Below are 26,534 nucleotides of genomic sequence, written 5' to 3'. Positions count from 1 at the left end.
ATCATTACAGAAAACAGCCTTCCCAAGAAATACTGACAACTTCAATCAGGAGAGGTTTTTTGAGTGAGGAGGAAGGAGAGGAGAAAAAAAAACAAAAGGAAAAAGAAGGCAAGTATTGTAAAATATCATTTTCTGTTATGACTGCAGCTACAGATGACAAATAAGCAGCTGCAGCTTCAGCCTGGTCTAACCCAGTGTTTAAAGCAGTTAAAATTACTTTTCAGCTTCAACATGACAACAGCAGTGCTCAAATCCAGCTTTGGAGGGACATCATGATTCTCTACCTGCAAACTTCACAGCAGTGATAGAAGAAGAATGTTCATCCAGGGTCTGCTGCAGGCTGTAGTCCTTTCCAGCATCCAAGACATGAATCAATCTATCCCGACTGGCTGAGGCTAAGAGCTTTAAGCCTGTCAGAAAATTAAAAGATTGCAAGACCATTACTAGAAAGTAATTTGCTTTTCCAGACACTATTTTAAAACAGTTTCTTGAATCATCATCGGGACAAAAACATGCTGTAGCTAACTGCATGCATGGATGGACACAAAGGAACACCCATGGATTTCAGACTAAAATAATAGACAGAACAAGTTTCAATCTCAACCTACAATATTCCAAGGAAAAGTAGGAGGAAGAAGCCTTTTTCAAAGCCTGTCTGTACTGGTCCAATGTTACAAGCCTGCTCTGAAATCTAGGAGCAGCTCACCACTGTTCACTCATCAGAAGTTCTCATGTGCCACAGCTGGACATTCTGGCTTGTTCAACACTAGATTCACAAGAAAAAGGGAAGAAGCTCAACTGCATTTACCTGTATCAGGTTTGGAGTACTCCAGACACAGGATCTCAGAGTCATGGGCTTCCACCTTCAGCATTTCCCTCAGAGACTGCAACTCATATATCCTACGACACATCACGGCTGATTTTAGTATGTTTAATAAAATTAGCAAGATCTTGTTTTGATTGTCATGCCTGCCCAGCCCACAATCTGCAGAAGCAGCCCTTGGGATTACCTGAGAGTGCCTATCCTGTCCCCTGAGGCCAGGTGCTCCCCACTGGGACTCACACAGACGGTGCGGATCCCCACCTTCGTATCCATCACTTGTGCATCAGCTTTCTCTGCACTTCCTGCCGAGTTGTAATCAGTGTCCAGAAGTACCTGAGTGTTGTCATCTACATAGATGATTTTCATCAAGTCCTGAGGATGCAAGACACCCGGAAATATTAACTAGTTACAAAATATTGAAGTGAAGCATCTGCTTCAACTGGGCTCCTGGCCAACATATACACTTCATTGGCAGTAATTGGTGGGACCTTCTAGCTAAGAGCAAGCGCTCACCCCCTTCACATCGTAGGATGAAAATTTCACAGCTGTGTCTCATGATCACCCTTTGCAAAAGATTCCCTTTCAAGCTAAAAACAAACAGCACAACAGCCAAGCTCTGGGATTAGCAATTACAGTGTAGTATGGGACACAGCAGGAATATGAAAGACTTGTAGGGATCATCCAAGTCAGCCCGTGCCTTTTGAGAACTCTTTGACAGAAAAAGCAGGAGCTTTTTCCACCATGAGCAGAATGCTGAGAACAGGCAGGTCAGGGCTGCCCATGGATCTTCCAACACAGTTGAGAACAGAAGCAAATGTCCATAAGTAATGACTGTTCCGTGTGAGTATCCTCCCTCTTACACAGATGAAGTGAGTTTAAACTGTTTCGCATTCAATTCTCCCAAACCTCTGCTTCTTTTAAAGCGCTTTTTCCAAACAAATCTTAAAGTGGATCTATATTACAGAGATGGAGAAAAAGAGAAACAGCTCTCCTGAAGCACATGGCATGAACCATTTTGGAAGAGACTAAGCTTGGAAAACCCTTGGGTGGTTTATGGAAAAAGCAATAGTTCCTAGGGCCATTTCAGACAAACTGTCTTTCCACCTGATGTGGACATCACATCACCCTTCATGTTTCTTCAGGTTCATACATTTTATCAGACCTGTGCTCTGTTTTCAGAGAAGCTTGTGTTGGCTTAGTAATCCAAAGAAGTTTGGGCCTTAATTTGGGAATACCTGTGCACGAGGAAGAGCAACCCCAAGGGTAAGGAGGTGATCAAAGCCTGGGACCTTACATTGCTGAGGATGTTGCGGTGCAGGGCTGTGCCGTGAATGTTGGAGCTCTCCGTGTTCCACAGGCGAATGGTGTTGTCAGAGGAGCACGTGATGAAGGAACCAGGGGGGAGGCACGACTGATTGCTGTCCTTCACCTCTGGATACATCTAAGGGCAGGTAAAATCAACCCCTGAGTGAGACTGTCTGGCACCTGGCATCCTAGACACTGGTAGCAAGTTACAAAACAAAATGAGATAAAAGAGCTCTCCTCTCTGTTTTGTAAAGGCAAGAGCCAGCCAGTTCTCCTGAGGAAAACTTGTTTGCAAACCAGAGCTTGATATTAACTTCAAATAAAAGTTCACTGAGCTTCCCTGAATGCAGAACTTCTCTTTCAGAAGTGTGTAACAAGACAGCATCCTTTGTTTCTAATAGGTCAAAGAGAGCACCTCAAAGACCATGCAAACAATGACCATGCAGCAACAACCTTGCACTGTTGTTTGCAACTTTCAACTACTACTGTCAACAGGGTGAGATGCAATTAATAAATAATAACAAAGAGTGTCCTCACCATCTTCTCACTTTCTTTCCACTTCCCCCTTTCCTGACCACTGTCAGACACATTTCAACATACTAAGAAGTACATTGTTTCCTATGTCTCACTTCCTTCCCTCTGTCCCTGTGAGGGAAAGCCAACTAGACAGACTGGAAGATGACAGCATTTGAGAGGCTAATTCAGGATCTCCTGGTAAACAGGTTAAGAATGAGCAGAGCTGAGATCTTATCACTCATTTCATTCCTTTGACTTTGGAGCACTTGCTCACCACAGACCTCAAACATTTTTTTTTGAGGTCAGCAGTAAACACCTGCGCTTTTTGTGAAAGGAGACCCCACATCCAGCTTTGTCCAGTTCTGCTCCTTCTCCCACCTTTTAACGGTGAGACTGTTTTTCCCCAGTAACACACTGCATCTAATGCATTTGGTCAGCCGTTGCAGGGCAGCCAATGAACTGTTCCTAGCTCCAACTCAAGCCCCGAAGCAACCACACTAACCACAGAAGGAAATTTGAGTCAATTCTTTCTCCCTGCAGTGTTTGCATTCAAATTTGGCAGCTCTTCAGAGGACTTCCTCAGCTGCAACTCACGATCCAACACTTGTGTCTGCAGACAACGTACCTCAATGTTCCACACGCAGGAAGAGTGGTACAAAGCGGAGTACACCTTGCCCACTTTCTTCGGGTCTTTGACATCCCACACGTACAGGCTGTGGTCATTGTATACACAGGAAAGCCACTGGTTGGTGGGGTCAAAAGTCAAGGCAATCGTGTCTGGATACTTCGCATCAGCCATACCAGAGAAAAGACGACTGCACAAAATGAGAACAAGAGCCTGGTTAACTTATGCTTTCTTGCAGTCAGAGCAAGGAGGTGAAGCACGAGAGCTCAGATTCTCCACGGGGTGCTGGTGAGGTGAACAATACACTGTGGCACATAGAGGTAGAGAGAGGAGCTGGCTGAGAAGACCTGCCTCTTCAAAAAACAGAGTCCCAAAAGAAGCCTAAAAGTCCCATGGCACAAGTCATTCTTGCCATCCAACCCAGAGTCCCAACACAGACAGGCAACTGACTTTCCCTCAACAAGGACCAAACAGGACAGTTGATCATCACTGGAGATCATCATCATTTACCCCTGCATAACCAGGCAGCAAACTCCAAGTCAAATAATCTCAAAACAAAGGGGAGGGTCAGGATCATCTTTCAGCGGGCAGTATATTTTGTTCACTGATCGCAGCAATTGCACTTGTGTGCCACCAAGTCTTGAGTAAGTACTGCACTCAAAAGACAGGAGCAGACCAGCAGAAGGGACAAAGGACGGATTCATTTCAGGGGTCTCTTGTCTGACATGCTTCCCTTCCCTCACTCCCACACACACAGGCCAGCTTGATGCTGCTTCAGCAGCTCACGAGTTGGGCAACTGCAGATGGCTATAATCCTCTCTAGGTAGGCAAGCTCTCTGATGAAAACTTAAAAACAGAAGAATTCTGCAGACCGAGGAAACACCTCTTTTCCCAGGTAAGATCAAGATCACGTCATGTGAACCTTGTATCTCCTCTACAGAGGTCTTCTGTTAAGTCCTGCTGCCATACACGTAAAGAATCATAGAACTGTTTGGGTAGGAAAGGACCTTAAAGATCATCCAGTTCCAACCCCCCTGCCCTGGGCAGGGACACCTCCCACTAGACCAGGCTGCTCAAAGCCCCATCCAGCCTGGTCTTGAACACCTCCAGGGATGAGGTGAACACAGCCATCCCACAATGCTCGAATGATATCGAGTAAGGTACCAGAGAGCCTGGGTGTCGAGAGCAGGTAATTTAAAAGGACTGATAGAGATGCAGGGATGAGGACCAAAGCACTTGCAGCACACCAGACAACTGGAGCCCTGCTTCTCCAAATTCAAAGTTTTGAGGGCTAGAAAAGCACAGCCCAGATCCTATCGAAAAATCAAGTCATTGATACAGTTTTGGGCAGTTCATTGCGGGCAACCGGCAGCCCACAGGGAGGCTCTGGAATGCATGGGAATACAAGGAGTCCTGTGTTTTCAATCTTCTTTACAAGTGAAAAAAAAATGAAAAATTTGTTGTTAAGATTGTAATCAGTGCTACAAATGCATGCATAAGAATCATATGAATATTTCTGCTCAACTGATGCATGAGAGCAGCAGCGAGTATTTTTAAAGGGTGAATGTATACAATTGCTTGAGTTTAGCACTAACAGAAACTGGTGACATTTTAAATTGACAGAGTTCCTTTTCCAGCTGCCTTATTGGAATATCATTATCTCCTGCTGATCTTCTGGAGGAGGACTATACTGTGCACTGTTTGAACCTTTAGCTCAAGTTCCCATGAAAAGTTTGGAGAAAATATGTTGAAACACAAAAGAAGAAAAAAAAAAAGAAGAAAAAACCCCACAACAATAAAGAGTATATATCTGTAGACATGGGAACTCCAGATATCCAGTGGAACGATGGCTGGTGGATTCATTGGATTTGGATTTCTTTCCCCACTAGGGACAGAAGTGAAAGAGGGCAACAGAACATTGGGAAAGCCTCCAACCAGGACTGGCAAACAGCAACACAGGAAGGGTTTTCTCTAGCATAAGCCTCTGCAAGCTGGCAAACAGAACTGTACAGAAATCACATTACCCATCTCAGAAGATGAGAAATAGAGAGCCAAGGCAGAAAATATGGGAGCAAAGTAGGAAAACAAGACAAAAGAGGGAGAAAAAAGACTACAGACAACAGTAGGAGATTTGGGTCTAGAAAAGATTGTAATGGAGCCTCTGAAAAAGAGCCCCCTGAGAGTCTGAGCATCTCTTAGCAATACCATAACATTGCTACAGAAGAGTCTTCAGCCCTTACCTTCAGCAAAGGATGTGCCATGCTACAGGAACAACTGAAGCATGCCATAGCATCCCTTGCCCTCTGCCTGCTTGCTCATAGCAGCCAATGTCAAAAGGCCACCAGACCCAAGCAACACCAAGGAATATGAGGAGCAAGATACGCTGTGTAGTCCAGCAACCAGCTTTGGGCTATAGCCCAGCCACACAAGGCAAGGCTGCAACAGTTTGGGGAGATCTGCAACAGGCTGCCAATTTAAATCCATAAAAAGAGCACACTCCAGATGGTAAAGGTCTGGGGAGCAGTTCTAACGCCCACAAGCCTCCCTTGCTCCCCTTCCACCCCCTCCACGGTACCTGGCATCGGTCACACTCGCGATGTCTGTTCCCAGGAAGTGTGGCTTGGGCAGCGTGGTGACAAAGTGCAGGTTCAGAGGGTTAAAAATCCTCACGGTGCCGTCAGCGCAGCCACAGAAGATGTAGTCATGATTCACAGAGATGCAGTTTGCCACAGTGGTCTGAGGAGGACACAGCACACAAGAAGGCAAATAAGCAACGTGCTCTCACTTCAAAGGTCACCAGACACATGACAGGGAGAACAGCAAATTGACAGACAAAGGAGTCATGGTCAGAAGAGTAGAAGTGAAGTGAAGTCGAGCCCTGGGAGTAAGGAAAAGCCTTAAAGTTCAGTTTTCTTTCTGAGGAGCTTCCCAGCCAAGGTCCATTGCAGATTCCAAGCAGTTAAGGAAAAAGCCCAGTTCCTCTGCCACCCACTGTGATGGGAGGTCAGCAGAGCTCCACATTTTCTCCAGCTGAGTCTTACTCTGAACACTGTTTTTAATTCCTCTGTGACACTCAAGCAGCCCCTCACCCTGTACTAGCAACGCCAATACATTACCTGTCACAAGGGGATAAGAAAAGAAAGAAACAGATTTTCTTCCCCCTCCCACTGGGATCTGTACAAATGGCAGAAAATGGTACAAAATGGAGTGTGGTGATAAGGGGATGAGTTCAATGCAAAGCTTTTTTCCAACTTACTGTGAAGCTGTCTGTATTCTGAGCAAGAGTGAAAGGCAGATTTTAGAGAGGAAAGGAAAGAAAAGAAGAGGCATTTCACTTGAGTGACAGCATGGAAAGATTTATCCAGTGTTATTAAAATCAAGAGAACCTTTCAGGCTGACATCTTACATTCAATTGAAAGGAAAGCAAGCATGATCAAATTCTTAACTATGGGCCAACCTGATGGTTTAGAAGAGCCAAACCAACCTTGGGAACCTGCATTTGAGACGCACAAGCCAAGTATGACACCGCAGAGCAGGCAGGAGGATTCATTCACATTTAGACTTCTTAGAATCCTTCTAAAACTCCTACTTGTCCAGGCCAAGCCAGGAGGGACAACACAGCAGTTGCCAAAGCTACATGAGGAAACTGCTTTGCCAGAAAGGCAGTAGCTGTAAAGCTGAGGGTTAAGAATGAAAGAGACTCAATGACTACTAAAATCCCTTTGTCAAGAAACAACGCTATTTTTGCCTGGCCTTCCAGAGTAAATCACAAAGTGGCAGAGGCCCAATGACTTTCACTGCTGGTGGTCAGCTTGTGCTCCCCGAGTGCCCTTGTTATTTGTTGTTCCTGCTCTGCTTCACCAGGCACACACATCGCAGGACTGGAGGACGTAAAACTCACCCTCAGCTCCACCCACTTGTCCAGCAGCCTTTTTTCATTGAATTCACAGAGCAGGCCTGAGGACGTGATACAGAAGGTGCTGTCAGCTTTTTTGCCCCTTCCACACGCCACGTCCGCAAAGAAGTTGTTCCTCAGTTCTCCAAGCAATCCTGAGCGGCCCAGCAAGGGGACTGTGGCATTGACCTACCAATAAAAAACAGGGTGTCAGAAACAGAGCGAGGCACTCCAGGCAGACAGACATTTCTTAGAACATCAAGCCTTGAGTTCTAAAACACCTCAAAGAAAAAGGGCTGCAAAAAGCCTACAAAGAAAGGTAGTGACACATTTTACTCGCTGCAGAGACCCACAGGTCACATAGTGTATTGAGACCATCAGTATTAGCACATCAGTGGAACAGAACACTATTAATGCCACCAAAACTCACATTCAAACATATGACCCAGAGACAGTAGATCAATCACTAGAAAAACAACCCTTCCACGGCCAATCTGTGATTTATTTCAAATGCCAAAGCAGGGTCCAAGCATGAAGTAGGAACATTTGTCCATGACCACCCAGAAAAATTATCATATGTGGATTCTGTCCCCCAGAGAAGAACAGAACAGCTGAAAGTTTAAATACTTTAGTTGATGTTTCAAAATAACATTCACAACATTTTGATATGCTCATACCAACATCAAACAGCTCTCCCCTCCTCTGTGCTCTAAGGAGTTCAATGACTGCAGCTCTTCTCTAGTTTTTTCTTGTCCTTCAGTATATGTGACTACTAAAGAACAAGCATGCTGCTGTGCAGCTCCAGAAGCCATGCCCCTACCTCAGCGCAGTGTAAGACAAGCTTTTGGTGCTACCAGCCCATGGGGAGATCGGGACTTGAGAGCCAGGGGTGGAGGGCTATCCTTGAATCCCAGCAAAATCCCAAAGAGTTCCCAATTCCTACAGCTCATTGGGGCAAAACCCACCCCACCATAAGATGGAAATGCCTGTTCACAGCTTGGCTGGAGGGCTATCCTTGAATCCCAGCAAAATCAAAGAGTTCCCAATTCCTACAGCTCACTGGGGCAAAATCCACCTCACCGTAAGATGGAAATGCCTGTTCACAGCTTGGCCTTGATGAACCTTCTCTCACCTTGGAGGTTTTGCTGTCATCCAGGTACCAGAACTTGATGTGTCGATTTCCAGCAGTGACAAAGTAACTGCAGTCCTCCGAGAATGACACGGCTGTCACTTTACTCGAGACTTTGTTGGCTGCCACCACAATGTTTTTCTGGAAACATAATTGTTTAGATAGCTTAATTTCTTTGCTCAGAAGGCAAAGGAAACTCATTTCAATTACAGGCACATACCCAGTAAAAGCGCTGCAGCAGGGAAAAGATGAGGCCCAAACTATTCCTCATTCACCCCTGAATACAGCCTCCCCAGCGTTAGCTGGGAGCACTGATTTGCAGATAACACAACCAACATTTACATTCAATTCCACTTCCACATTGACTAAGATCAAGAACAAATCAGCAGGTGCTAGTGCCTGCAGGAACTTGGTGTCTGAGCCTTGACACGCTGGTTTCACAATTACCGGGAGCTCTGAGCAAACCCATTTCCCTTTCTAAACAGCCAAAGCACACGTAGACCAGCACAAGGAGGAGCTCTCCCAGCCTCCAGGCAGCAGTGAAGGCATGGCACCTCAAGATGGGGAACAGGTATTTTCCGCAGGGAAAACAGTACTGGTTCCTCCATAAAATCTCTCCTCTCTTTAAAAAGATGATGCTTTATCGAAAGACTCAAAACACAGAAAGACCGTGCCTGTATTGGAACGGACAAAGCAAAATCTGCTACACCTCAGATATGCACCATCAAAAAGTTTGGGAAAGGAGGAAGAACATGGCAGGGACAGAAAACAGGAACAGAGACTGCCCAAGCAGAACAATTAGATGGCAGGAGCTCCCAGCTCACACCAGCACTCGGTTTTCCGCCCCCTGCCTTTCCCAGGGATTGGTAGACAGAGAATAAAACAAGTCTTCTCCTCTGCCTGTGGTGGGTTTTCAACCATGCAGCACATGGTTGACAACAGCGCACCGCTTCTGATTCTTGCTCTGTTTCCTTTACCCCTCCTCTTAGGGGCTTGGTTGTTCCCAGTCTTCCCAACAGAAAGCCCTCAGCACACAAGCCACGTCACACTGAGGGCCCCATCAGACAGTGGGCTGACAGAACTGAAGAAACCAACAGGAGTCTAGACTGCTGCACCATCACCACGGAGAACCCTCCAACCCAGGTTGGGCGAAAAGCAAGAGGAACAGCCATTGACATAATTTCTTTTGAGACAGTACCCAGAGAAAGGCTTAGGACCCTTGCAGACCTCAACATCTGGACCACTGTTGTGGTCTTTCTTCAGGGAAGCAAGTGGACCCTGGAGAAAACATGGGTTTTCTTTTCCATCACAGTCAAATGACTGAGCAAGTCTCCCAGCCAGGGAGTGGTTAAAGGTGCAGAAAAATGTTTCAAGAGATCTGTTTTCACATCTTGGTCTTTTATTCTTCTTTCACTTTGGTTAGGTAAAGCCTTTCAAGTTTTGATACCCATACTGCAAAACAGAGGCTAGCTGGACCTCCTGGTAGTCAATCTGGAGCATGTGCTTTAAGTGCATGTTCTTCAGCACAGAAGAGTGAGACGGTCCTTACCTCACAAGCTCTCATGCATATAATTATAAATAGAATTACAGTGAACAGAAAAACCTGCATAAACACGGGAAAACAAAGCTGCTTGTACTCAGTCCCACACATGCCATGCACTATGACCATCTCCAAGTCACTACTTGGATTTGTGTAACTAGAAAGAACCAAAAGGCTGAGCACTCAATTTTCAACACTACACAGTTCAACTATACAGTTATAAAAAAAATAGCAAGGTCGAACTTCAGCTCATGCAGGAGAGAACTAACAGTGAGATCTTAAATTACAGCACAGGAAATGTGGTGAAGAGAGTAACGAACTAAATAAGCACAGACTTACAAGCTGCAAGAGAAGAGAAGGCACCAGGGAGACCTTATAACAGCCTTCCAGTACCTAAAGGGGGCTACAGGAGAGATGGGGAGGGACTCTTTATCAGGGAGTGGAGCAATAGGATGAGGGGGAATGGTTTTAAACTGAAAGAGGGAAGATTTAGGTTAGATATTAGGAAGCAATTCTTTACCCTGAGGGTAGTGAGGCATTGGAACAGGTTGCTCAGAGAAGCTGTGGCTGCCCCATCCCTGGAGGGGTTCAAGGCCAGGGTGGATGGGGCTTTGAGCAACCTGGTCTGGTGGGAGGTGTCCCTGCCCAGGGCAGGGGGGTTGGAACTAGATGATCCCTTCTTGGTTTGTTGCAGGGTTCCTTCCAACCCAAACCATTCTACGATTCTATGATCATGTGAGATTTAAGCAATGCATTGAAGTTGTTTTTTTTTAAATCGCATCTCTTTTAAAAAGGGTTACAGCACCTGAGACAGCAGGAGCTGAATAAGTGCTTAGAATTTATTAATACAGAAGACTCAAAGCCTACTGACACTAAATGTTTCTTTTCCTATATACAAACAGCACACATTCAAATGCTTTCTAGAGGATAAGACACAGGCTTTGTTTGCAGAGCGCTGCCCCAACTCAGTGGCAGGCAGAGTGACCTCCATCGGCTTTCACCCACTGTGATTTCTCTATAACCCCTTTTTCAGTCATCAAGGATGGGATCAGAGTATCCCAAACCCTGACACAACAAAACCAAAACAAGCAAAGAACATCCACTACACCACTAAAGAAATCCCTGGCTGATGAGCGTTTCCCTCCTCATCCTCATAAATTAATTTTTAAGAAGTCTCTTAAAAAGCACAGGGCCTTGACAAGCTTTCAAAGTCCAGGCTTTTTGGTCTGGACAGCAAGATGTCACATGTCTCCAAGAACAGGGAATATCCCTTCACTGAAGTGACTTTAAACCTTCCCTAAGGGACCATAGTGTTCTCTCATGCCAAAACTTGTCTGTGTCTATGAATGTCAAAAAACAAACAACAACAACAGTATTAAAACAAAGCAGAAAGCAAGATGGAACCGAAACCGTTTTTTGGCCAGACTGTCCACTCTTTATATTTTAGCAACACCCCATGGTCCGCTTCTGGAGAACTTACCTTCCATGACCAGACGTTGACAATCATGTCATGCTGGTACCCCACTGAAACAATGTACTTGGAGCTGGGGGAGAAGGCCACACAGGCCACGCCATACTTGTGCTCCTGGAGCTCAGCCACCTGGGTTCGCTCAGCCACATCCCATACCCGGACTGCTGGCATGTGTCCACTCTGGAGGGGACAAGAAGAGACACAGAACAGGAAAGATAAGCCTCGAGGTCAGTTCTGAAAGACTGAAGCATGCAAATATGTGGGGGCTTGGAAAAAGATGTCTAGATGGCACGTTCACAATAGGGTTAGAAGTTAGACATCAGTTCGTCTGACTCTTTAAACCCAGGTTGAGACTAACAACCTAAGGAGTATCTGCATTTCAAGAGGTGTCTGACAGAATTCCTATGATCTCCCCTGCTTTAATCTGTTCCTTATGCTACTCAAAGAACAGCCAGAGACTGGAACAATACTTTTAATGCACATCCCTGATCTTTGCAATGGGAGCTCACAGCCAGCTCACAAAAAGGATTATACTAGATCTGGGGACTAGATTCACTGAGGACTCGGTGAACCGAAAGGCACATGCTCTGCTCTTAACACAACATGGATATTCGAGATCGCAGGCCAGGTCATGCCATACAAAACCATGACATGACTGTTGTGATAACTCTCACACACCATTTGAGACTGGCAGCATCGTTTCTGTCACAAAGGCAACACAGAGATGTGTGCCACCTGGTAGAGTATGGACAGGGTAGCATCAGAGAAAGAGACATCGAGGGAACAGAGCCTCTGGTTTTACACTTGATCTCCAGAGAAACAGAAGGTCATAGACTTCAGAAGTGCCAATTCACCACCTTCTGCCAGACAATTCTATCCCTTTCATTGTTTGTTATTAAACCGAAATAAAACAAGGTACACAAGATGAGCTGAAATGCTGGCCAAAAATGTGCCTGAGGGGCAAACCTACTCAAGAGCCTGCTCACGATTTCACACTGAAGTCTGTCAAAACAGTAGCTTGCACGCCATCATATCCATGGCAACGTGGCAAAATGGTACCTTTTCTGATCAGTTTTAAGTCATTTGTGTGGGAGAGGCAAGTCTGATCAAGAGGAGAAGTCAAAAGCTTTAAAAACCTCAGAAATGTGCAAATTTTAATCGTCTTGTTCAAAAGCTTTGCCAAGTGACCGCTTGTGGCTTGGAAAAATGCCATGGTTAGATTTTGCTGCAGTTGGTACCGTTCTCCCTCCTGCAAGGCAGAACTCAGGTCTCAAGGTGGCTGGTAAGGTGCTCCAGTGAGCTCAACTGGCTGCTCTTCAAAGCAATTGCTGTACTTAAACACATACATGTATATATTTCCTAGCACCTTAGCATGCACCCCAAGACCTCAACAAATTGTATTCATATTCCATCATTAAAAAAAACAAAAAGCTCACCAAAAGCAAGCTCTGTGTGATTCCCATGGATAAGGAAATTATGCCTCCATGGGGAGAAAAAGGAAAATTAAAAAAAAAAAAAGAGGAGAAAAAAAGAAAAAAGAAATTCACTTTTCCTCTGTACTTGAAATATACAAAAGACATTCAATATGTAGGTCAGCCGAGGACTAACTTCCATGGTCTCCTTCCTGAAAAGCCAGTCATGCAGAAAACTGAGGTGTCACTAGGCAGAATTAGCATGAGGCTGCCAAAAGTGAGCTTGACAAAGTGACCTCAGAAAGCATTTCCCTATGGGACCATCCACAGGACAGAGGTTGAACTAAGATGAGACAGCTGACACCGGCAGGGGACACTGCTACACCAAGTAATAACTCAAATATCAGACATGTGGGAGGATACCAAAAAGAGAATAGGTTTTACAACAAGGCATGAGGAGACATGTTTTGCAACAAGGCAAAAAAAAAAAAAAAAAAAAAAAAAGCCTTCAAGTATAACTGGAAAGGCTTTTTTTTTTTTTTTTTTAATAAATCTCTAAACTTGCCATTTGTGCCAATGAAGTTTCAAACGTAAAAGTTTGGGTTGTCAGTACAAAAAATATTCACTTCATTTTCACCTCTTTTTTTACCCCACATAAAAAGAAGAGCACCAGAGATTTTACAATAAAAATAAAAATGAAGACACCAGAATCATCAGAACTATGATGACTATACTATAATTTTAATATAAAGGGGTTTTGTTACATTAAGAATTCTAGAGTAAAGAGGCATTAAAAAAAAGTCACAGCTATAAAACCTCCTGCTTTCACTAAGAAGAACAACAACAATCTCTGATGCTCCAACGGAAAATTTGTGCTTATTTTTTTCCGTGTCAAGGTAGCCACCATCCCAAAACACTGTTGTTTCTATCCTTTGTCTGATCCCTGCAGGATTCAGGCCCAGCTTGGGAGCCACCCAGTGACCTAGCAGCTGCCATCAGGGTGGCTGCAGTAGGGACCTCTGGAGTGAAGAGCCTCCGCCTTGACAGCTCCGACAAGGGCTGGGACATACTTCTTTTCTCTGTGGCTGAGGCTCAGAAGGTGACCTGTTTCACACAAGCTCCACGTCTTACAGAGACTAGTAGTAAATTACCATTAATCACACATAAGAGCAAACTGAGCCCAAACATACGGGGGACAGTCAGCATTTCTGTGGATTTCTAACATCCAGGAATTCCAGCCTCATGACACACAACCCACATCTTGAACTTCTAATGCAGAACAGACATACAGTGCACTCATCCTTATTCTCCCCCTTGGGCATGTTTGGGAAGAGGAAGCAATTGTCGCCCCCAGCCAAACACACAATGCCAAACCACAGGCACCAGCATCTTCTGTCGCTAGTCCTAAGGCTCCATTCCACACGCACTTTTCACTTTTTCCACAACACTGTTATTGGCCTCAATCACTTCCCAAAATCATAAAGGGACAAGGCTAAATTCAGACCAGGATTAAGGACCATCCAACTACTCTTCATTGATGCTACAGTACAGCCAAGCTACGTGTCCTTCCATTTATTTTCACTCTAGCTTCAGTCCACAGACACCACCCCAGCAGATCCAAAGCTGATTAGAAAGAACACACTGAAGAGCTTCCAGCAGGAGCACCCAGAGCCACCCATAACCCAATAGGTCTACCCAGAGATGCGGCACTGAAATAGGTTTGCCTGTGTCCTGGCAGCTCACTGGCTTGTTTCCTCTAACATGCCCTGCTTCAAAACGCGATGGACAAGGTGTGTCCTCTCTTCTCTCACACTTACCTCTCCTGTAACCAAATATTTTCCATCTGGAGAGAAAGCAAGTGCTGTAATTGTTTTCCTAAAACAGAGAAAATGACACTGAGAAACATTTCCAACATGTTGATTTCATTTCAATACGTCATGACTGGGGAGTAGGTTGGGACGAACTGGGAAGAGGTTAAAATCACAACAGCCTGACACAATGGTTTTGCTTTACCAGAGGCCTAACACTTGCCATGGGCATTCCCTGCTGCCCAAGTCTCAAGCAGCAGGCCTACAGCATCGGGAAAGTCCCAAAAGTCAAGGTTCATCCTTATGCCTTTATTCCAGATGCAGGAACCACATCCTAGTTGTGGTTTCAATAATAAGGTCATAGTTTCAGGTGGAGAAAAAAAAAAAATAAATCAGATACCATGGAGTTCTAGCAAGACCATGTCAGGCCTGTTAGCAGTTCCTCATGGGACCACAATGTTTATGAGGTGGTGCCTCATTGGCAATAGCACCTCACATTAGAAGGAGCTGGAGTCCAACCAGCAGGCAGCCTCTCCCCAAGGCAGCTCTCAGTGAAGGGATTTAGCCTGGAGCAACAGCAGCTCCCACGCTTCATTCAAGCCATGAAAACCTTAAAATTCACCTCCCACAGAAAGCAAACCCAGCTTAAAGCTTCACTTACCTGGAACTGTTTAGAATATGGTGTTGCTTGTTTTTTCTAGGGTTGAACAGCACAACAACACACCTAGACGGAGGAAACAGAACAAAAAAAGTTGACATGACCATGTGTATAATGAAAAACCAAAGAGCTGTCCCTGCTGGCAGAGCAGCAGCAAAAGCAGCCCCAAAAAGCTGTTTCATCCCCTAACCTCACAGGCTGAGCTGGGGTTAACCAGAAATTACAAAGGAAAAGAGCAGCCCAGAGGGGAACCACAAGTCTCTCCCATGTTGAGGAGTACCATGTGCTTGTACCATAACATCTAGGAGCCCTGAGTCTGGTGGTTCAAGCTGGACAGAAAGGTTAACTATGAAAGTTTAACTATGAAAGTTTGTGCAATGGCCCCAGTGGATTACGTCCCCTTGCCATAAAAGTGACCTATGTACCGGGCACCAAACCAGTATGCCTAGGACATGCTAAGAAGGTCAGGAAGAAGGAATGAGGCGATCTTTCAGGAAAGCTCTTTGGGGGGAGAAAAAGAAGGGGAGGTAAAGAGGCTAAACTTTTGTGCCTGGCCATAACATTAGACAGGAGAGAAACTGTTGAGTGTCGCACAAGAGGTGGCTGGCCAGTTAAGAAGAGAGACATACGATGCCAAAAACTACCGACCCAAGGGATGCATCTGAACAAACAACTTGCTTAGGGGCTCTGCAGAAATCTCTCAGCAAGATGAACTGCAAAAGCAAGCGGTAGTAAACTCCTGGTAAGCAATATAATCACCTCCACCGGGAGCAAAACAGCTGCTGATTGGGAGGGACATTAGACAGGAGAGAAACTGTTGAGTGTCGCACAAGAGGTGGCTGGCCAGTTAAGAAGAGAGACATACGATGCCAAAAACTACCGACCCAAGGGATGCATCTGAACAAACAACTTGCTTAGGGGCTCTGCAGAAATCTCTCAGCAAGATGAACTGCAAAAGCAAGCGGTAGTAAACTCCTGGTAAGCAATATAATCACCTCCACCGGGAGCAAAACAGCTGCTGATTGGGAGGGAGGGAAGGAGAAGAGGCCCTACTTCCCCCCTAATCTTGCCCCTAGCACATTGCCTTGGTGTCTCAGCCCACCACAACAAGCCTGGGGCAGTCCTGGGTGCTGGAGTCTTCCCCACAAACACCCTGCACACACAACAGCACTTGTCTCACAGCAGAGAGCAGTAGCCACCGTAGCAGAAAACACACAGCCCTTATGTCTCCTCCCAAAAGAATAACTCTTAAGTGAATAAGAGGAAGGGAAAACTGGCCTCAGGTAGAACAGCAACTGCTCTAACGACCTTGTACCCATCTCTCACTTCACCTCTAAAAGAGAAGTTGTGGTTTTTTTGCCTGTCTCTCTGCTAGCAGACACTGCCAGTGCTTGGAGTGTCCCAGCTCCTCCTCCGCTGGGGTGCCAGGGGAGCGCTGTGGGATGTCCCTGCTCTGCTGCCAGCAGCCCTCACTGCACTGGGGACCTCACTCACGTCACCGTCACACAACGTGTGCCAGGCTACAGACATCAGTCACGGGGAGAAACGTGAGGATAGAGAAGCAGAGGAGTTGGGTTGAAGCAGCCAAGCAGAAAGGCAAAAGCTGAGGCACCACAGAAATCCCTTGCAGCACCTCACCTACAGACCTCACCAACATTTTAACACAGGCATTTTAACACTGGGCACCAAACCAGTATGCCTAGGACATGCTAAGAAGGTCAGGAAGAAGGAATGAGGCGATCTTTCAGGAAAGCTCTTTGGGGGGAGAAAAAGAAGGGGAGGTAAAGAGGCTAAACTTTTGTGCCTGGCCATAACATTAGACAGGAGAGAAACTGTTGAGTGTCACACAAGAGGCGGCTGGCCAGTTAAGAGGTAAGACATACGATGCCAAAAACTACCAACCCAAGGGATGTGTCTGAATAAACAACTTGCTTAGGGGCTCTGCAGACATGTCTCAGCAAGATGAACTGCAAAAGCAAGCAGTAGTAAACTCCTGGTAAGCAATATAATCACCTCCACTGGGAGCAAAACAGCCACTGATTGGGAGGGAGGGAAGGAGAAGAGGCCCTACTTTCCCCCTAATCTTGCCCCTAGCACATTGCCTTGGTGTCTCAGCCCACCACAACAAGCCTGGGGCAGTCCTGGGTGCTGGAGTCTTCCCCACAAACACCCTGCACACACAACAGCACTTGTCTCACAGCAGAGAGCAGTAGCCACCGTAGCAGAAAACACACAGCCCTTATGTCTCCTCCCAAAAGAATAACTCTTAAGTGAATAAGAGGAAGGGAAAACTGGCCTCAGGTAGAACAGCAACTGCTCTAACGACCTTGTACCCATCTCTCACTTCACCTCTAAAAGAGAAGTTGTGGTTTTTTTGCCTGTCTCTCTGCTAGCAGACACTGCCAGTGCTTGGAGTGTCCCAGCTCCTCCTCCGCTGGGGTGCCAGGGGAGCGCTGTGGGATGTCCCTGCTCTGCTGCCAGCAGCCCTCACTGCACTGGGGACCTCACTCACGTCACCGTCACACAACGTGTGCCAGGCTACAGACATCAGTCACGGGGAGAAACGTGAGGATAGAGAAGCAGAGGAGTTGGGTTGAAGCAGCCAAGCAGAAAGGCAAAAGCTGAGGCACCACAGAAATCCCTTGCAGCACCTCACCTACAGACCTCACCAACATTTTAACACAGGCATTTTAACACTGAGGAGCTGGGCTTTAGCAGGACTAAGCACACCTTGTCACCACGCTGCCCAGGACAAGGGTGCTAGCAGTGCTACAGGTACAGCTCAGGGCTGACAGGGACCTGCGATGTCTCTGGGATCTCCTCACCTAGCCCAGGCAGCTGACATCTCCCTTGATCTGACCGGGCTAAAAGCAGTGTAAATTTTTAAATGGAAAAGAGAGCAGAAAGGAGGACTGACACACCGAGACCTTGAGCTCAGAGTCCTTGGCTGAAGCTGTCACGCTCCATTAACATCACTAGCTCAAAGTGGACACCGTCAGAGGGTACCGAAGCTTTAACCTCCAAAGCACCAACTATGCAAAAGATATAACCCTTCTCATCAGACTATTCTTCTCCACCCATGCCATTCCACCTGCTCTTCTCCACCCATGGCCTACCCAGAAGGCCAAGGCAACATAGGCACCAAACTTTCTTAATAGTTAAGGCAGACAGCCGTGGTTGGAGAAGTAATCTTGTAGAAGAGCAGGGAGAGCATAAATAAGTAGTTTGTTCAGACTGAGATTGATCCTTCTGCACTCTTTACCCCGGGGAACCAATCTGGAGAGTTTCAAGTCAAAGCTATGCTATATATTTCTGAGGGATTAGTGTAAAGAAGCAGGTGGTTTGTGATCCATTAACAAGTCAGGGAAGGTTAAGCCTCGCAAATCACGAGATATGAAATAGGAAGTTAGCAGATGTGAAAATCTATCTAATCCCAAGCCTCCGGCTAATCAGAAAAGCAAAGCAAAACTCCATTATGTGGAGTTGGATAGGGTTAATGGACCAAAATCTTGCTGAGTTATGACAGGGATGAATTGTGTTCAAAATAAGCTTCAAAAAACCAGAAAGAATAAAGGGAAGACATGAAATCCTGATAAAGACTTTCCTGTGCAGCTGTTAAATTTGTTACTGTTTTACTATGAGGAACTCTGCAGAAAAACAGGACTTCAGAGAAGCGAACACAGTCTAAAAACACAGGAAAGACGCAAAAAACAAACCATGGTGTTCAAACCAGAGAAGAAAACAAATCACTTCCTAGAGCAGTGTAGTGAACCACGAAGGTCCAGGGCTTTGCCAATATTAACTTACATGACAGAGCCTTTGGCCACTTGCAATCCTGAATTTTAGCTCAATTGGAATCCAGAGTGGGCTGTGTGCCGGCAGGCTTCTTCCCAGCTCTTGGCCAAGGCCAGTGAAGGTAAGAACCACCCAGCTCACACACCAAGGCAAATCGACAAACTGGTCCAAGAGCCACATGGCTTCTAGTGCCATGGATATTTTAACTGTCTTGAGACACCCCTATGCTCAATTCACCAAGTCTGACCCATAATTAAAAATCTCTGCCTGGAAGGGAGACTGGGGGAGGAAGGGGGAAATAAATCACAGTATCTCCTTACCAATCAGCAACCCTTTATTTATGTCACAAAAAGGTAATTTTAACTCATAGACTTGGCAAAATAAGATTGTATGTGGTTATGTTGAGTTGGAAGCTAACAACTAACGTTAACTTGCTAAGTGGTTATGACCTTCTGTACCAGTAAAGTCATTTAGCCAGGATAAACTAGACTTGTAAAATTGTTTTCTTAAATTAGCTGCTACCCAACAAAAGCTACCCCACTGCTATGCTGTCCCACGTCGATTTTCCACCATCACTCTCCTGTCTGCATATACAAGGACAACAAAGACTCCAGCCAACTCCAAGGACACATCATCCAGCAGGATGGCAGGCCACGAACCGCAAACCTTACAGTGGGACACAGATACTGTTCTGGGAGTCAGGAGCACCTGACTCCACAAACTGGCTCCCTTTCAAAATGCTTGGGAATGCTTGGGTCCACTCCATCTTAGAGAGCACATCTCCTCAACGAACAGAAATTACCCATTCCTAGCACTTTAATCTCTTCTGAGCGTTGAGGGCAGTCTCCATTGCCTGCTCAGACACGCACAGCTCAGCTCAGCGTGGCCCCAGAGCGGCAGGTTGTTCTTCAGCAGAACCTGCAGCGGTTCCCCACGCAAGGTGGCTCAGAGCTCATTAGTACTCTGGGCACACTCTGCTTTAGCAAAGGAAATTGGTGTAGCAAAATAAAGGGAATGGAGACAATGAATGGTCAGATTGGTGACCTACCTACTCCATGCTGCCTCCAAAGTCAAGAAAGGCTACCAAGCCCTCAGGAAACTCAAAGTATCTACTCCTCTCCGTTTATGTTGGCTTTAATCTTGCAGCAGTTAAAATAATAAAAATAATTACCACGGAAAATTAATTGCATACAGGAGGATACACCCATCTATCCATCCTCCACCTTCGTCTGCTCCTTGATGAGACTGCATTCAGCGTTTTACAGCCAGAGGGCTGGAAAGGACGCAAGGGAAGAGAGCACTGATGTTTTTGTTCCTAGCTTCCAATTGCAGATGTAGACCAAGCAAAGTATTTCAAACCTGCACTTCTCTAATGGTCACATCATCTCTTCCACCCACCCCACCCTTTTCCCAAACTGAAGCTTTCAAAACAAATTCAAGTTCTCAAGACACCTTTGTCTGAGCAGACCTTTTTAAATGCCAGGGCCAACATGCAAATAAGACTAGCTCCAAAAGCACTTCACATAAGACCTAGAGAAAGAAACACTGGCCCTGGCATACACTGGCTGTTTAGAAGGTAAACACTGTTAAACACCCTTCTTTCAGCACAAACCCTACCTCCTCTGTGCCTGCAGGCAGCCCTTGATGACCACAGCATCTCTTTAATCGACAAGTACATTCTGATTTCCAAGACATTTATAGAAACTATTCACTGCTGTACGGATTACTGCTGTACAAACCATCTATCAGCCAGCTGAGATCAAGTGTCCTGTTTGTTTGCATGCTGGTTCCTGCTGAGGCCCTTGGCAATGGCATACATATTTAAAGGTATTATTTCTAGGTCTATGATGCCACCCAACAACCTTTTAAGTACACCTTCCTGATCTAAGCAGCTTTTAAAAACAACCTGGCTGTGGAATCTCTCCTAATTCTCCTCTGTCTTGTGGGACATTCAGGTAACCTCCAACACAAGGGAAGGACAAAATCATCTCTCACATCAACGTCAAAGGTTTTTGCAGGCAACCTGAGTTCTCGCCATCAGGGAGCCCATTTGGGTCAGCCAACAAGAAAACAGTGACAGCTTCCTTGCAGAGCTTTCCAAACCTCAGTCCTATCTTATGCGTGCACATACATGCAGATAAAAAGCTGTTATTGTTTCGGGGTTGGGGGGGAATGTTTCCATGGAACAGTTTCCATCTGCTTCAACAAGAGGAAAAAACCAAAATATAAAAAAGAAGCAATTTCCCTACGCTAAATATAGGAGCAGGAATGGAGAGGAATTGGACGTCACTATCACATTTACATGAAGCATCTGACTCACTAAGTCAGCAGCAGTGGGTCACTCCATGCAGCTCCCCCCACCTTTGCTTCTGCTTTTTCTCCTATGGCTTCATTCTTGCTTTTCCTAAAATTCTAGTTCCTGGGCATTTTACTCTTCTCTTTGTCCTCTCGTTTCCCTCAAGTCTCAGCTGCCTTCCCCCAGCCACCTCCTTCTTCCTCACCCTTCTTCAGCATGCTAATAAAAACCAGATTTCTGCAGAAGTCAGTTTTCCTCTTTCCTTCCTCTGCAGGCCACACGCTCCTCCAGGGTGCCTGGGAAAATTAAAAGCCTGTGATGGCTTTCCTTTCCAAGTTATCCATCAACTCAGTGTTACCCTATTTTGTGGGACACATGACTGGAGGCAGAGATCATGGGTCAAGTCTGCCTCTCCTAAATGCATGCAGCCTATGCTATAAAGAGGATGTTGTATAGAGGAAAGAAAATTCCATTAAGATGTCAAAACAAACGTTGGCTTTCTTTTTTTCCCCACAATATATTCCTTTCATGCTGCTGCAAGAATAAATGAAAAGAGCAAACAGTCCCATCCCCTCAAAATCAGTCCATTCCTCACTTTCTGGCCCATACTTTGCTCTTTTCCCCCACCCCCCAAAGCTATTCAAATGAGAGTGTAATAGCTTCCTACGCACTAAATGCATGAAAAAGAAAAAAGACATTGATAAGAACAAAATCTTTTTTACACTGCACTGGTTGCCAAGGGAAGCTTGATCAGAGTGAAGCAGTGTCGACAAAAGCTGGTGTTAATTTTCTATGTGGCAACTCTTCCTGCCAAAAAGCTTCTTTAATTCACAGCCAGTACCGGGAGTGGGTTAACAACGAGGCGAGAGGATGTGCACACTGACTATGTAACTGAATAGGTATTTTCATGCAAGTTATATTAATTAAATGCATGCTGAGAAGAAAGATGTATCTGTTGAGAGGTTAAGGTTTGGGTGTCCCTGCCTGAGCAGAAAAGCCTTTGGAGCTCCCTGTACCAACCCATGATCAAGAAGATTGGAAAGATGGGAGCCTGAGAGATGCAGTTAAATTCATACTTCAGAAACCAGCACGGACTAATGAAAAGCCATGAATACTGAACAAGAAACCTACTGTGAAATAGAAAGTGAGCCGTACATGTAGAGTGCTGCTAGACTAATAGTGCAGGAATTTCTGATTGCCAACCAGGGACAGATTTGTTCTGTTTAAAAGGCTGCGTGGCACCCCAAATCTGCAGGAGTGAGAGCTAAAACGCACCAGAGAACAGGCTCTGCTCCAAAAACCACAAGAAGAACCAGGCAAACTAAAGTCCAATATCTTGTCTCCAAAAACCCAGGCCTAGGGAGGAACAGGGTATATTTTAAGACACTTTTCCCAACTCCCAGCCTCCAGAAATTTGACACTCAGAGATATCTTAAGCCAGCGGGTACCCACACAAAAGAGGGAGAGCAGCACAGTAAATTGAGCAGAACGGACAAGAAGGATTTGTAGGGATAATGCCCAAAGGGACAGTGCAGCCTCTGCTCCCCCCACCATTTCAGCCTGATAGCACAGACGTCTGGTACGAGGGAACACAAGATGATGGACCCCAACAGCCTCTCTCTGCCTCTGCCCAGTACCATTTGCTTTGCACCACCAGGAGAGTGCTCTGATTACTGTCCTCAATTGGGGTTGGGTAACACCAGTGACAGCTCACTTCCCATTCAGCCTCCAATGGACTGAGATAGAAGAGCAAGACATGCAAGAGAACAAATACTACATCCCCAAACATGGGAGCCTCAAAATGCCCACCACCCCTGCAAAAAACCCATCCGTACCTATGCAGTCTGGTGACATTCAGAGAAACAGGCAACTTGCTCTCCCCACCACCTGGTGAGGATGTTGGCATCCTTGTGATCTGCTGTTACCAGAGTGGTTTGTTCCTGTCTACACGTAGAGACTCTGCTGCAGATGAGGGGACAGGGCCGAGAGCCCAAGAAGTTCCTCCTCAGCTCCTGCCCTGCACAGGCCCAACACAAACTCCTGCCATGAGCATGGCCAACAGTCTCCTCAACAGCCCCTTTACACCTCCCAGACTTTATTTTTGAAACAACCAGCCCCATCTCTGACTTCAAGCTGCAGATGGTAGAGAACAGATGTGCAGATCTAAAAAGACACCCAAAAGAATTTAAAAAAAAAAACACCCAAGACATAAATGGATTAAAAGATCCAATAAGTAGCAGAGATTGTGACTGTACACTAACCAATCCAGGCCTCTCTTCTTGCATACAGATAGACACCACTGAAGCTTCTGATTTACCAGGGACACAGAGGAGAATCTCTGCAGAAGTCCTGCTGGCCACCTCCTGCCAGAGCGAAGGTCCCACCTGCCCACAATGACTGGCTGCAGTGATTTCTAGTGGGTCCAGCTGATCTTACTGCAACGTATCCTTGCCCCTCTGGAACTACCACACGTGCAAAACTCAATCTTTGCATGGAAAACTCCAACATTAGGTTATTTCAAGGTCTCTTTTTAAGGGGGCAGAGCAGAAGAGGAGGAGGAGTAGTTTTAAAAGTGGCAGCCCTTCTGAGACTGGGCAAACATAAGGCAGAGTGATGATTCAGGACAGCACCATGTCAGACTCCACGCTTTGCACGAAATGGATGCGGGGACAAAAGACATCCCGAGTCCTGTCTCCCACAGGGTAAGTTGTACACAACCCCACAGCAGCCACGCTGGAGCCAGAGACACAGCGGTGGTGCCCTCGGGAGAGTGACGGCTTTTCACAGAGACACACAATAAGGAGGCACCTTTTCTGGGAGGCAAAGAGCTGAGCCAGACCAAGATTGTGAAAGACCTGGGCAAGAAGAACGTGTGGGGAAAGCAGAGGGGAGAAAAGGGCTCAGAGGAAAACCACAGAATTTAAACCAGCTTGCCAACTGAGAATCATTACAGTCGCAAGGAAGATGAAAATGATTCCAGTTAATTGTTATGGCTCATGGCCGCCTAGTCACCAGTGATTCAGCAGGGACTTCACCTTCAAAACATCCCGATTCCCTTTGACGCTCCAAGGCCAGGAAAGGAAGGAAAAAAATAAAAAATCTCATGGATGAGAAACAAGAAAAAAACTGTGCCCCAGCAGAACTGGGGACAGGCCGTCTCCCCTGCCTTGCAGAATACCCCATCTCTCCTCCAGCCTGCAGCAAAGGTAGGTGGAACCACAAAGCCCTGCAAAGTGGCACTGAATTGCCTGTCAGCTTGCATGTCTGACAAGTTTCAAATGACACAAGGCACCGAAGACAAACACATGTGCACACACACATGTATGTGTACGTATATGTAAGTATGTACACAGACACATGCATACACATGGCTCATGGATGACTATAACACACACACATACAGAGTCCACATCTCTCCCACCCTCTTTCCAGAACCACTCAGTTCCCTAGGGAGAGGGAAGCAATGTCAGTAATACACCTACACGAAGCATTAAATCAACTGGGCTGGGAGTGGGAGTTGCAGAGCTGCATTTTATTTCAGCACTCTTGGCAAGCACCCACTGAACGCTGTAAATGAGCAGCAGCCCCAGGGGCTAGAGCAATGGGCAACTGACGATAGGAAGGCTGGAGGAATAAAAGGATCACTGAGACAGTTCACGACAAGAAAATGTGCTGATCAGTCAAGACAGGAGAGACTGGGAAGCAGCAGAAAATGGAGCATTGAGGAGAACCTGTCTGGTCCCAGGTGTGACCAGGAGGGATGAAACAAACAGCCAGAAGAACACGGCTGAAAACATAAAGAGCTTTGCATCAGGACAGGGAATGCAACTTTTTTCCAGGATGGATGAATCACAGCATACTATGTTAATTCTTGAGAAAGGACTTGTCTCCATATGCTGAGGCCTCCTCCCACAGTTACGGCTGTCACGGGCATATCAACAAGTAGGAGAGAACAACTCTCCATTCTGATAGACCAGCCAAGACACCTGCTTCGGGGATCTCTTGCTCCCCAGTTGTGCTCCACCCCTGAAGAGCCTGTCCCTCTTCCATCAGTGTCTGACTGACAGACCCAGATTTGCCATTCTCAGCAACAGGCCGTAAGCTTTGTACTGAGTCTAAAAGGCTTCGAGCTTCCTGGGCTTGCTCGCTCTGAACTTTTCTTGACCTGCCTGAAGCTCTGTTTTACTTGGTTGAGCTGTAACAGCAGTTTCCCTAACTGACCAGGTGTCTATGGCTGATTTGTTTTACTTCTGTTTATCTTTGTGTGATACAACCATAGTTTTATATAAATAACAGTAACGAGCAGTTATTTTACGTAGACTTGAGGTATTTACAACTGACACAGCGATGTAGGGGAGAGAAATGCAGGCAGGGTATGATAGCAGAGACCTTGAGAAGTGGAGATGCGGGATGCAGCGCAGAGGAGTACAGGCATGGGCTGATAAGAGATGAGGCACATGCTTGGCAGCAGAGACCCCATGGCTGTGAACAACTCACCCACAGCCTGTTAAAGAAACACAGACCTGGAGCTGAACAAAACAGGTTCTAGGGGTAGCAGGGAAAACAAGGAAATAATATCCAATACACATGAAACACATCATACATAGTGAAATCAGAAGCATCACAGAGCTGCAGACCAACTAAGAAAGAGAAAGATGTGAAAGTGTGTTAGCAAACATATAAAAAAATGAACCAGTGGACCCTGGAGTGAGGAAGAATCCAGCGATGTCCACATCATACTCCTCCCAGTGAAGGGCTACAAAGGCTGAAAACCAGGGTGTTACCCTCCAACAACTGACTTTATGATCCAGAGTAGCAACACAAGGGTGAGCATAACACCAGGAAAAACAAAGAAATGTGTGACAGTTTAAGTTGCATTATCACAATTATTGATACTTTCTCTCTATATCGATATTCTTATGTTTTATTCTTTCTTTTTCTGTAATAATTAGTGGTAGAGTAAAATGATTCTTTAATTAGAGCGTTAACAATTCAGGTATACTAATGATAAACTCTTGTCTTTTTTATGTATATATACAGGCTGTATGTGTGTATAAGGGGTGCTTCCTCTTTGCCTACAAACAGCACTGAGTGTAATGAAGCCCAAGGGGAGTGCCGCAGAGAAAAGAAAACGCACAGATCATGGGGAAGAGGAAGCAATGAAAAACGAGTTGAAGAAAAAAAAAATTAAAGACATTTAAAATCCGCAGGAAAATAGCAGTTCAGAGGAAAGGCAAGAAGGATAAAGAGAAGCAAAGTTT

At 45.8% G+C, this 26,534-nt stretch overlaps 1 protein-coding gene across 3 annotated transcripts in view; it reads right to left on the bottom strand.

The window, feature by feature from the left end:
• MAPKBP1 (mitogen-activated protein kinase binding protein 1) overlaps positions 1-26,534 on the bottom strand; it is a 100,685-nt gene that overhangs the window by 30,737 nt on the left and 43,414 nt on the right. For 2 of the 3 annotated variants that reach the window (XM_014950326.1, XM_014950328.1), the window contains exons 3-14: positions 15,186-15,248; positions 14,534-14,591; positions 11,314-11,484; positions 8,297-8,434; positions 7,171-7,353; positions 6,526-6,543; positions 5,845-6,005; positions 3,270-3,459; positions 2,118-2,264; positions 1,011-1,195; positions 809-900; positions 285-410 (exon numbers count right to left, since the gene is read on the bottom strand). In XM_014950326.1, the coding sequence (XP_014805812.1) occupies positions 285-410; positions 809-900; positions 1,011-1,195; positions 2,118-2,264; positions 3,270-3,459; positions 5,845-6,005; positions 6,526-6,543; positions 7,171-7,353; positions 8,297-8,434; positions 11,314-11,484; positions 14,534-14,591; positions 15,186-15,248 (1,532 nt within the window). The remainder of the gene's footprint in view (positions 1-284; positions 411-808; positions 901-1,010; positions 1,196-2,117; positions 2,265-3,269; positions 3,460-5,844; positions 6,006-6,525; positions 6,544-7,170; positions 7,354-8,296; positions 8,435-11,313; positions 11,485-14,533; positions 14,592-15,185; positions 15,249-26,534) is intronic. The other variant, XM_014950327.1, reaches the window with a different exon arrangement.

The sequence above is a fragment of the Calidris pugnax genome, unplaced genomic scaffold (genome assembly GCF_001431845.1).
Source record: "Calidris pugnax isolate Ruff unplaced genomic scaffold, ASM143184v1 scaffold68, whole genome shotgun sequence".
NCBI lineage: Eukaryota > Metazoa > Chordata > Aves > Charadriiformes > Scolopacidae > Calidris > Calidris pugnax.
This window is presented reverse-complemented; position numbering and strand designations above follow the sequence as displayed.